Source organism: Procambarus clarkii, chromosome 93 (assembly GCF_040958095.1).
Source record: "Procambarus clarkii isolate CNS0578487 chromosome 93, FALCON_Pclarkii_2.0, whole genome shotgun sequence".
Taxonomy (NCBI): domain Eukaryota; kingdom Metazoa; phylum Arthropoda; class Malacostraca; order Decapoda; family Cambaridae; genus Procambarus; species Procambarus clarkii.
In genome coordinates, this window is record NC_091242.1 from 10,330,559 (window position 1) to 10,342,666 (window position 12,108).

The 12,108-nt window shown below is 47.8% G+C and overlaps 1 protein-coding gene across 1 annotated transcript; it reads left to right on the forward strand.

Annotated features, from left to right (window-relative positions):
- Window positions 1-553: 553 nt before the first annotated feature.
- Window positions 554-1,594, forward strand: LOC123753437 (uncharacterized). The gene has a single exon (XM_045735430.2). It carries the CDS (start codon window positions 554-556, stop codon window positions 1,592-1,594), a length of 1,041 nt encoding a protein of 346 aa, XP_045591386.2.
- The last annotated feature ends 10,514 nt before the right edge of the window (window positions 1,595-12,108 follow it).

The window sequence follows — 12,108 nt, forward strand, 5'->3', positions numbered from 1 at the left end:
GTATAACATCCCCACACAGGCCCTGGTGAAGCATAACATCCCACAGCGGCCCCTGATGAAGCATAACATCCCCCACATAGGCCCTGATGAAGCATAACATCCCCACATAGGCCCCGATGAAGCATAACATCCCCACATAGGCCCTGATGAAGCATTACATCCCCACACAGGCCCTGATGAAGCATAACATCTGAAACACGGATCCCCCCCCCCCAAAAAATCCAAATCATATCGACTGACGGAACGTAAACACTAATCCACATGCCAATAACGTGACGAAGGGTTGCAGCTTGGACTGCGGGCGAGGTCGTACCCAGGACAGCCTGATTGCTCAACTGGCTAACGAGTGTTTTGCATGTCTGACATGCCTGGACATGATCGTGCATGGCTTCGCCCCCGATATATTCACCTCTCCCTGGCCATCGCTCCCAGATACGACAGAAGCCCCCACCACACCTCTGGCTGGTCGCAAGGGTGTGGGGGTATATAGGGGGGTGGGAGAGAGCAATGGCAGAGAGTGGAAAGGGGTTGGAAATATTAATGGAAGGACGGAATGAGGGATGGAGGATTGAAGAGGCTAGAAGACTCTAATGCTGACACTAATCTCCATTCTAATGCCGATACTAATCTACACACTAATGCTGACACTAATCTCCATTCTAATGCCGATACTAATCTACACACTAATGCCGACACTAATCTCCATTCTAATGCCGATACTAATTTTCACGCTAATGCCGACACTAATTTTCACACTAATGCCGACACTAATTTTCACACTAATGCTGACACTAATTTACACACTAATGCCGACACTAATCTACACACTAATACCGACACTAATCTACACACTAATGCCGACACTAATCTACACACTAATGCCGACACTAATTTTCACACTAATGCCAACACTAATTTTCACACTAATGCTGACACTAATCTACACACTAATGCCGACACTAATCTACACACTAATGCCGACACTAATTTACACACTAATACCGACACTAATCTACACACTAATACCGACACTAATCTACACACTAATACCGACACTAATCTACACACTAATGCCGACGCTAATCTACACACTAATACCGACACTAATGCCGACACTAATCTACACACTAATGCCGACACTAATCTACACACTAATACCGACACTAATCTACACACTAATACCGACACTAATCTACACACTAATACCGACACTAATCTACACACTAATACCGACACTAATCTACACACTAATGCCGACGCTAATCTACACACTAATACCGACACTAATTTACACACTAATGCCGACACTAATCTACACACTAATGCTGACACTAATCTACACACTAATACCGACACTAATCTACACACTAATGCCGACACTAATCTACACACTAATACCGACACTAATCTACACACTAATTTGGCCTCTAATGTTTGCACTCAAAGTGTAGCTCTTGCACCGAAATATGTCAATAGATTTATTTTATATTTCCTTGCAAGACATTCAGCCATAACTTCAAAAGCACAAAACCATTCAAGTATTCTACCTGCCTCTTGTTGGTTCCGGCGATCGAGGCTCTGTCGTAATACATAAGGGTGATGTAAACTGCAGATTTATATAAGAAAATCGTATTAATGACCACTCAGGAAATGGCCTGAGTGTCAAGGCAAGACCATAGTATTCTGATTATCTTGTCTTTATTTTTTGGACACTAATAACACCGTTTTCTGAGTGGTTCCCCTGTCTAGAACGTGTCCCAATATATTAGCTCCCTTTCAATGGGGTAATTTAAGCCGGACAGTGTTCTGGATATTCATGAATGGACAAGAAGAACATGTTCTTCAAGTTAACATGAGTCAACCGTACACCAGATGATGTATTTGTTCACAAAGTGATGTGCTGTTCTTTGTTCATCGTTTGTTCATTGCATTTGAAAGCGTAGGAATAGTTGTTCAAAATCACGTCCCAACCGGACCCCCCTCCCTACCTCTCTCCCTTTCCCTCTCACACACTCCCCTTTCCCCTCCCTCTCCCTCTCTCTCTTTAATATCATCATCTTTACAACAAAATTTCACCAGATTTTCATACTTTACTGAATGCATAAAATCCATCCCCACCAAACTTCCACTAACTAAATTACGTTCCCTAAATATTTTAACACATTTTACAAAAATTTCGACTTTTTCCATCTTTGTTTGACGCTCCAGTCAAACATTTTAAGCCCTTATGGACCATTAAACTGCTTGATAATAATATTAAATACGCACTGGATCGTTCAATATCGACTGTCTTCTGCATCTTGTCCCCCAACGCACGCACGCACGCACGCACGCATGCAAGCAAGCACGCACGCACACACAATATTTTTCCCCAGCTCAGTTACAAGTGTAGCTATGATGGAGACCAATAGGCTCAGGAACCTGTACACCAGTTGATTGACGGTTAAGAGGCGGGACCAAAGAGCAAGAGCTCAATCCACGCAAGCACAATTAGGTGAGTACACACACACACACACACACCTCAGATCCGTGTGTTTGTGCTTTTTAAAAGGTAATAATTAATATTCCTCTATCCTATATAGAGATGCTGCATCCGCAACGAGTTGAGCCTCACATCCAGCACCTAGCCTGGGTCCCCTTGTCCTTTTTATCCTGTCCTATCCATAGGATAAGCCATATGTATGTATCCTATCCTCAGTCCACCTAAACATGCAACATCACCTTCGACCCCCAGCTCCTGGGCTAGCAATTGCTCTTCATCAAGCAATACAAGCAGGAGAGGTGTTGCGTGACCCTGAAGGTTGCAAGCAATACTGTGCATTGGCATCGTCCCAGAGAGAAGCGGTTAGCAGCAGGCACTACGGGCTCACCATAGCCCGTGCTGCTTGGAACTTTGTTCCAGGTAGCGAATCTTTAACAACAACAACAACAACAGGTTAGGGGCAGCACAGTGATATGCCACGTTCAGGCAGTGTAGGGAAGGTTCGATCTTATGGTAGAGTCGAATAACCCACTATCACAATCAACCACCACTACACCCACAGCAGCAACACACCACCACAATCAACCACCACTACACCCACAGCAGCAACACACCACCACAATCAACCACCACTACACCCACAGCAGCAACACACCACCACAATCAACCACCACTACACCCACAGCAGCAACACACCACCACAATCAACCACCACTACACCCACAGCAGCAACACACCACCACAATCAACCACCACTACACCCACAGCAGCAACACACCACCACAATCAACCACCACTACACCCACAGCAGCAACACACCACCACAATCAACCACCACTACACCCACAGCAGCAACACACCGCCACAATCAACCACCACTACACCCACAGCAGCAACACACCGCCACAATCAACCACCACTACACCCACAGGAGCAACACACCACCACAATCAACCACCACTACACCCACAGCAGCAACCCACCACTACAATCAACCACCACTACACCCACAGCAGCAACCCACCACCACAATCAACCACCACTACACCCACAGCAGCAACCCACCACTACACCCACAGCAGCAACACACCACCACAATCAACCACCACTACACCCACAGCAACAACACACCACCACAATCAACCACCACTACACCCACAGCAACAACACACCACCACAATCAACCACCACTACACCCACAGCAGCAGCACACTACCACAATCAACCATCACTACACCCACAGCAGCAACACACCGCCACAATCAACCACCACAGTACTGGTGGTGACAATTATGAGGAGGATTGACTAGGCGCTAATCATTAACTGTACGGGTCGTGTTCTAGAGGAAACTAGTGGGTAAGGCATTAGGCTCACAACTGTAAAAATAATGACAGGTTGGATAACAAGAACCTTATGAACATGAGATGCCGTACCAATGATGATACCTTTTAACGACACTAGTGCTCTCTAGAGTAAAATATTGTTGTACAGTAACAGACTCTTTCAAGAGTGGAGAAATTGCTAACCTGGTGTGCTTAGAATCAATAAAACATGCTGTTTTACAGCTTACAATTTGTTAAATCTGTATTTCCTAGATTGACGGTTGAGAGGCGGGACCAAAGAGTCAAAGCTCAACCCCCGCAACCACAATTAGGTGAGTACAACTAGGCTGTATTTTCTAGAGTGAAAGCGGAGGAGATATATTTATAATTTACACTTGGAAAATACTTCAGCTGATTTTGACCAGACCACACACTAGAAGGTGAAAGGACAACGACGTTTCGGTCCGTCCTGGACCATTCTCATCGACCGTCACTGGACCACAAATCGACTTGAGAATGGTCCAGGACGGACCGAAACGTCTTCGTCCCTTCACCTTCTAGTGTGTGGTCTGGTCAACTTACTTGAGCCACGTTATTGTGACTCATCGCCTGCTTGAGGAACTGGTTTTAATTCTGCACACACACACCACCACACAAGTTCAAAAGCATGTCCAGATGTGCAAAATAGCGCCCCATTGAAAAGCAGATGTTGCAATGGGTACGTTAAGGGAGAATATCGACATCAAGGGCTATCCCTGGAAACACAAACCGAAACTGTCTCTATTTTCCGCTTGTTACAACTTGTAATAAAGTTGTTACATCTTGGCTTAACGGGTTTATGACGTATTAGAACGTTGTTACAACTTAATATATTGGTTGTTATAACTGGTTAGGAGGCGTTAAAACTTGTTCGAACGTTGTACCAACGTCGTAGTTTCGGTGTGTGTTTGACGGGATAAGACTTTTCAATACTCTCCCTAAGGGGCAATGTTGAAAAGTTAACACGTAAGTGGCATAACTGGCCGACCCTGATTATCTTGAGGTTATCTTGAGATGATTTCGGGGCTTTTTAGTGTCCCCCGCGGCCCGGTCCTCGACCAGGCCTCCACCCCCAGGAAGCAGCCCGTGACAGCTGACTAACACCCAGGTACCTATTTACTGCTGGGTAACAGGGGCATAGGGTGAAAGAAACTCTGCCCATTGTTTCTCGTTGGCGCCCGGGATCAAACCCGGGGCCACAGGATCACAAGTCCATCGTGCTGTCCTCTCAGCCAACCTTTCCCAGTGTTCAAAAGAGAACTTGATAAACTTCTTAAAAAGATCAACCAGGCTGTCATTCATACGACAGACTGCAAGCAGCCGCGTCCAACAGCCTGGTTAACCAGAACGCCTGGTCGGAGACCGGGCCGTCGGGAAGCTGATCCTCGCAATTTAAAAAAAGATAACCAAGAAGTGACCTAACAGAACTAAACAACTACACTATTAACTACCCCTTGGGTAGCTTCAGCACACAATTCCCCGCCAGGGGAAAGGGGGGGTGTACAATTCATCCACCAGGGGAAAGGAGGGGGTGTACAATTCATCCACCAGGGGAAAGGAGGGGGTGTACAATTCATCCACCAGGGGAAAGGAGGGGGTGTACAATTCATCCACCAGGGGAAAGGAGGGGGTGTACAATTCATCCACCAGGGGAAAGGAGGGGGTGTACAATTCCCCCACCAGGGGAAAGGAGGGTTGTAGGGGTGAGAGATGGGCAAGAGGAAGAGCTAGACAGATATGGAAGAGGATATATGTAAGGGAAAGAGTAGAATAGTGGCCGAGGAGAGAAATGAGGAAGGAAGAGAGGAAGGAAGGAAGGAAGGAAGAGGAAAAGTACTAAAGGAGAATACAGAAGAGGGAAAGGGACGAGGCAGATGAGAACAAACAGAAGAGGACAAAACGGAGAGGAGAGGCAGGCATAAGAGTAAATCGGACTAAGAGGAAATGAGGACTAAGAGGACTAAGAGGACTAAGAGGAAAAAGGGGAATTAAGAGATGGAAAGGTGAGAAAAAGGGAGAAGCGGAAGAAAAGGAATCAATAAGAGGATACAAGGCTGTTGACGTGAGCCCCATCCACCCACCTACCCCCCCCCCTCCACCCACCCACCCACCTACCCCCCCCCCCTCCACCCACCCACCCACCTACCCCCCCCCCCCCTCCACCCACTCCACCCACAACACCCACCCAACAGCTGTTCTAACCAAACTTCCCCAAAAGCCCACGTTTTTTCCCCTGCCCTCCAGACTTCGACGCAGACTTTCCCTAAATTAGTCGACCTGAAGAATTACTTCACGGAAATTGAGACTGTGAAAGGAGAGCAAGCAGGAAGGAAAAATTGTGAAGAATGGTGTACAAGGAAGCAGGAAGAGGGACCCCGAGAGGCAGGAAGAGGGACCCCGAGAGGCAGGAAGAGTGACCCCGAGAGGCAGGAAGAGTGACCCCGAGAGGCAGGAAGAGTGACCCCGAGAGGCAGGAAGAGTGACCCCGAGGCAGGAAGAGTGACCCCGAGAGGCAGGAAGAGTGACCCCGAGAGGCAGGAAGAGTGACCCCGAGAGGCAGGAAGAGTGACCCCGAGAGGCAGGAAGAGTGACCCCGAGAGGCAGGAAGAGTGACCCCGAGAGGCAGGAAGAGTGACCCCGAGAGGCAGGAAGAGTGACCCCGAGGCAGGAAGAGTGACCCCGAGAGGCAGGAAGAGTGACCCCGAGAGGCAGGAAGAGGGACCCCGAGAAGCAGGAAGAGGGACCCCGAGAGGCAGGAAGAGTGACCCCGAGAGGCAGGAAGAGTGACCCCGAGAGGCAGGAAGAGGGACCCCGAGAGGCAGGAAGAGTGACCCCGAGAGGCAGGAAGAGGGACCCCGAGAGGCAGGAAGAGGGACCCCGAGAGGCAGGAAGAGGGACCCCGAGAGGCAGGAAGACGGACCCCGAGAGGCAGGAAGAGGGACCCCGAGAGGCAGGAAGAGGGACCCCGAGAGACAGGAAGAGTGACACCGAGAGGCAGGAAGAGTGACCCGAGAGGCAGGAAGAGTGACCCGAGAGGCAGGAAGATTGACCCGAGAGGCAGGAAGAGGGACCCCGAGAGGCAGGAAGAGTGACCCGAGAGGCAGGAAGAGGGACCCCGAGAGGCAGGAAGAGTGACCCGAGAGGCAGGAAGAGTGACCCGAGAGGCAGGAAGAGGGACCCCGAGAGGCAGGAAGAGGGACCCCGAGAGGCAGGAAGAGACCCCCCAAGAGGCAGGAAGAGTGACCCAAGAGGCAGAAAGAGTGACCCAAAGAGGCAGGAAGAGTGACCCAAGAGGCAGGAAGATTGACCCGAGAGGCAGGAACAGCCCCCCCAGAGGCAGGAATAGGCAAAGTATAAGGCAGAAAATAGAGACGGGCAGAATAATTTGAATGATAGTTTTGTTTACCAGATGACAATATTTGTGAGACTAGACAGCAAACTCAACATGAGGTTATGAGGAATAATAATGGAGAGAGAGGAGAGGTGTGTTTATGATAATAGGGTGCAGTCAGAGCAGAAAAGACGGAGCAAGTAACACAATTATACTCCCTGGAATGCAAGCGAGAAGCCAGCAACATCCACTCATGGAAAACATTCAACAGCGTGTATTTACAGCAAACATTTAAGGAGAATGGTTTAAAATACGCTGTCAAATAACTCCCTACAAAACGGCCCAAGACTTTTCAACACTTTAAACATAAAGGGAAATTAAGGAATTTTGTGTTCAAGAAATGGTAAACGCCTCCAAAAGGGGGTAGCTGATCAACTTGACTGTGGCAAGCACGTTGGATTTATCAGTCAACCAGGAGACCGAGCTGTAGAGACATTGATCCCCAGAATCATGAGGTAGATTTAAGGTAGATAAATACTCAAAAAAGCTTTGCTCTCCATCAGCTAAGGTTAGGTTAGGTTAGGTTAGGTTAGGTTAGGTTAGGTTCCTGAGCCTATTGACCTCCATTTCAACTATCTTAACACATTTATTCAGTATTCTAGAGACAGACAACATTCTGTCAAGTGTTTTTATGGTTCATTTTGGGCATTCATTCTCCCCCAATCATCTCAAGATAACCTCAAGATAACTAAAGATAACCCCCTGTGCTCCCAAGGCCGAGTGCCCCCTACGAGAACTAGGGTCTCCTCGATACAACCTTGTACATAGTAATCATGTCTCTCTCCCAAATTCTTCAGTCTTCCAGTGATAGGAGTTACAGAAGCTGCGGGTTTTGGGTGACAATTACTCTTGTTTTTAACAGTTGAATAGAGAAGTATTTTAAGTTCGTTCGATCGTGTGTTAGTTTTGAGTATTTCGAAATACATCACAATTATACATGTGTATGTATATTTTATGTATATACATTTGTATGAACATACTTTATTCCTTCCAGAGACACGTTTGTGAGCAGCGGAGTTGATCTGCCTGGTTGACCAGACCACCAATCAGGAGGCCTGGTCAAGAGACTGGGCTGTGACGACATTGATCCCCGGAGCCATCTCAAGGCAGCATTAGGACAACCTGCGTCTACTGTTACTTCGCTCTACCGTCCAGCCCAACTCTCAGAACCCACTTCAGGTATACTCCAGGTATACCACCTGTGTGGACATTTAGCCTGTGGTTGACCACACCCTGTGATAGCAACCTGTCCTCACACTTAATCCGTCGAAATTTGGACGATTGATTAAGATAAAGCCAATCAGGAGCCGGTCGGCCGAGTGGACAGCACGCTGGACCATCCTGTGGTCCCGGGTTCGATCCCGGGCGCCGGCGAGAAACAATGGGCATTGTTTCTTTCACCCTATGCCCCTGTTACCTAGCAGTAAATAGGTACCTGGGTGTTAGTCAGCTGTCACGGGCTGCTTCCTGGGGATGGAGGCCTGGGGATGGAGGCCTGGTCGAGGACCGAGCCGCGGGGACACTAAAAAGCCCCGAAATCATCTCAAGATAACCTCAAGATAAGAAAACCAGGTGGCAGCACGGGCATGAATAGCACCGCGCTATTGAAGTTTCCTCGGATTACCATCTGCCTCAGTGGGTTACCTCGGACGTACAAGTTCGGATGCTTCTTGGTAGACTAAAGCACTTAGAATGTGATGTTTGTCAAATCATGATATCAGGCTGGTGATAACCGGCGTGGTACAAACGGGTCTTAATCTCCGCCCGCTGGCTTGCCAGGCTTACCCTTATTACACAATCCGGCAAGCACTTTACAACCAGGTGCCAGATTCACGAAGCAGTTACGTAAGCACTTACGAACCTGTACATCTTTTCTCAATCTTTGGCGGCTTTGTTTACAATTATTAAACAGTTAATGAGCTCCGAAGCACCAGGAGGCTGTTTATAACAATAACAACAGTTGATTAGCAAGTTTTCATGCTTGTAAACTGTTTAATAAATGTAACCAAAGCCGTCAAAGATTGAGGAAAGTGTACACGTTCGTAAGTGCTTGCGTAACCGCTTCGTGAATCTGGCCGCAGGGTCTCTATTACTGGCGAGTGCAACAGAGGCAGCGTTAAGCAACGGGACGGAGAATAACTGGCCTACCCTATCTATTGTTGATTTCGAGGATCGATGTCCCCGCGGCCCGGTCTCTGATCAGGCCTACCCTGCTCCCTGGATTTGAACCCAGGTCGTCTCCCTTGCAGGTTATGAGCACCAACCATTACACCACAAGAGTGTTGAGAGCACCAACCACTACACCACATGAGTGTTGAGAGCACCAACCACTACACCACATGAGTGTTGAGAGCACCAACCACTACACCACATGAGTGTTGAGAGCACCAACCACTACACCACATGAGTGACTCGCATTTTAATGGCCATGTCCATTAGCTCGGTAATGAACCGGACAGTTTGAACCCCGTGCTATCTTGAGGTTATCTTGAGGTTATCTTGAGATGATTTCGGGGCTTTAGTGTCCCCGCGGCCCGGTCCTCGACCAGGCCTCCACCCCTAGGAAGCAGCCCGTGACAGCTGACTAACTCCCAGGTACCTATTTACTGCTAGGTAACAGGGGTTACTGCTATCAGACATTTCGAACACCCTCGTAATATAATCAACAGGATCAAACTCTTTAAGACAGTGTCCTCTATAGCTCAAATCCCAAATTCAAAAAGTTTGAAAACTATTCCAAGTGTTTCAAACTTCGGCTTCATTTCGGAGCAGTGGGGTGGGGGGATATGGGGAGAGGCAATGCCCTCTCGTTGATTCTTTGATTGAAGATTCCTCAATGGAATCTTCAATATTCTAATTACTGAGAAAAGTTTGCTAACATTATAAAAGGAAAGAATTCTCTACATAAAATATGGGTTGACAGGCAGCTTATCATTCAACTAACTAGCTTGTCTACGTTAGGTTAAATATCCAATCGTGACCTTATCACTCGACTGAATGAAATGATTGATGACCCTAATAAGGATCTCTCAACTAGTCGTTAGAGCAGCCCGTCCTCATAAACAAAGGCTGAAGTCCATTCCATCCACCCGCCAAACCCTCTGTTTATGGATGAATACCGGTTTACACACGACTCACAACTGCTGACGTTCGAACATATCCGGAACAAGTGTTTCACTGACGAATTTTGTTCGAACCACAACGCTGTAAATGCTTCACCCACGTACTACAAATACAAATAATCGCCAACAGAACCTAAACACCTAACCTATCCTATGCCTATATATGTACAATATGCTAATATATTATAATATTAATTTATACTTGAGAAAATTCCCGTCTTGAATGAACAGCATGTTAAAATTGATGAATGCATCCTTGGGGTCGACTGCTGGATGGAATGGACTTGATCTGAGGACGGGTTGCGTTAGAGATGGTTGACCTACCTGTAGGCCTGATGGGTTGCACATTCAGATGGTCAACACCTACCTGTAGGCCTGATGGGTTGCATACTCAGATCTCCCTATTGGTCAAACATCAACTTTCCTCAAATCATCTCTTACCTGAAAGAGAAAACAAACCGTTTTATTATTATTATGCCTATTTAAAATTGTGTAATAAAAAATACAATTAATTTACAGATAAATTCCCCCTCCCACCTTTCCCACATCCCTCCTCTCCCCCTCCCACCATCAGTCACATTAACTTACCCAAGACTACCAAATATAAATTATCCCAACTTAGGTACGCGCTTCGATACTTCAAAATTAAAGGAGCTAAGCAAATATATTATCTGTGCCTCGCAGCTTCAGAGTTCCCATCCCGTGGGAGGAGGAAGAGAGAAGGGAAGGGGGAGGTACACTTAGCCCCCCCCTCCCCCTCCTTTTCCTTTGTTCCATCTTATTACCTTTGTTTTCTTATACACATTCCTGCCCCTTGGCCCTCCTTTCCATCGGCCCCCTCCCCTCTTCCATCTTCCCTCCCTCAAGGGCACATCTCTCCACCTTCCCATCAAGTACCATAATAAAATAATAGACTATGCAAATGCCAAATATACATATATTAAATGCTAATATATTAAAGATATTAAAAAAAAGTTAGGCCTACATTCATGATGATATACTGCCAGGAATCTTAGCGAAGTATCCAAAATTTGCTGACTGTAGGTGCAGCCTGCACATGACTGTAAAGCTGTCGCCCAGTTGGGTGGGTGTGGAGCACATGACTGTAAAGCTGCCGCCCAGTTGGGTGGGTGTGGAGCACATGACTGTAAAGCTGCCGCCCAGTTGGGTGGGTGTGGAGCACATGACTGTAAAGCTGTCGCCCAGTTGGGTGGGTGTGGAGCACATGACTGTAAAGCTGCCGCCCAGTTGGGTGGGTGTGGAGCACATGACTGTAAAGCTGCCGCCCAGTTGGGTGGGTGTGGAGCACATGACTGTAAAGCTGTCGCCCAGTTGGCTGGGTGTGGAGCACATGACTGTAAAGCTGCCGCCCAGTTGGGTGGGTGTGGAGCACATGACTGTAAAGCTGCCGCCCAGTTGGGTGGGTGTGGAGCACATGACTGTAAAGCTGTCGCCCAGTTGGCTGGGTGTGGAGCACATGACTGTAAAGCTGCCGCCCAGTTGGGTGGGTGTGGAGCACATGACTGTAAAGCTGCCGCCCAGTTGGGTGGGTGTGGAGCACATGACTGTAAAGCTGCCGCCCAGTTGGGTGGGTGTGGAGCACATGACTGTAAAGCTGTCGCCCAGTTGGCTGGGTGTGGAGCACATGACTGTAAAGCTGCCGCCCAGTTGGGTGGGTGTGGAGCACATGACTGTAAAGCTGCCACCCAGTTGGGTGGGTGTGGAGCACATGACTGTAAAGCTGCCGCCCA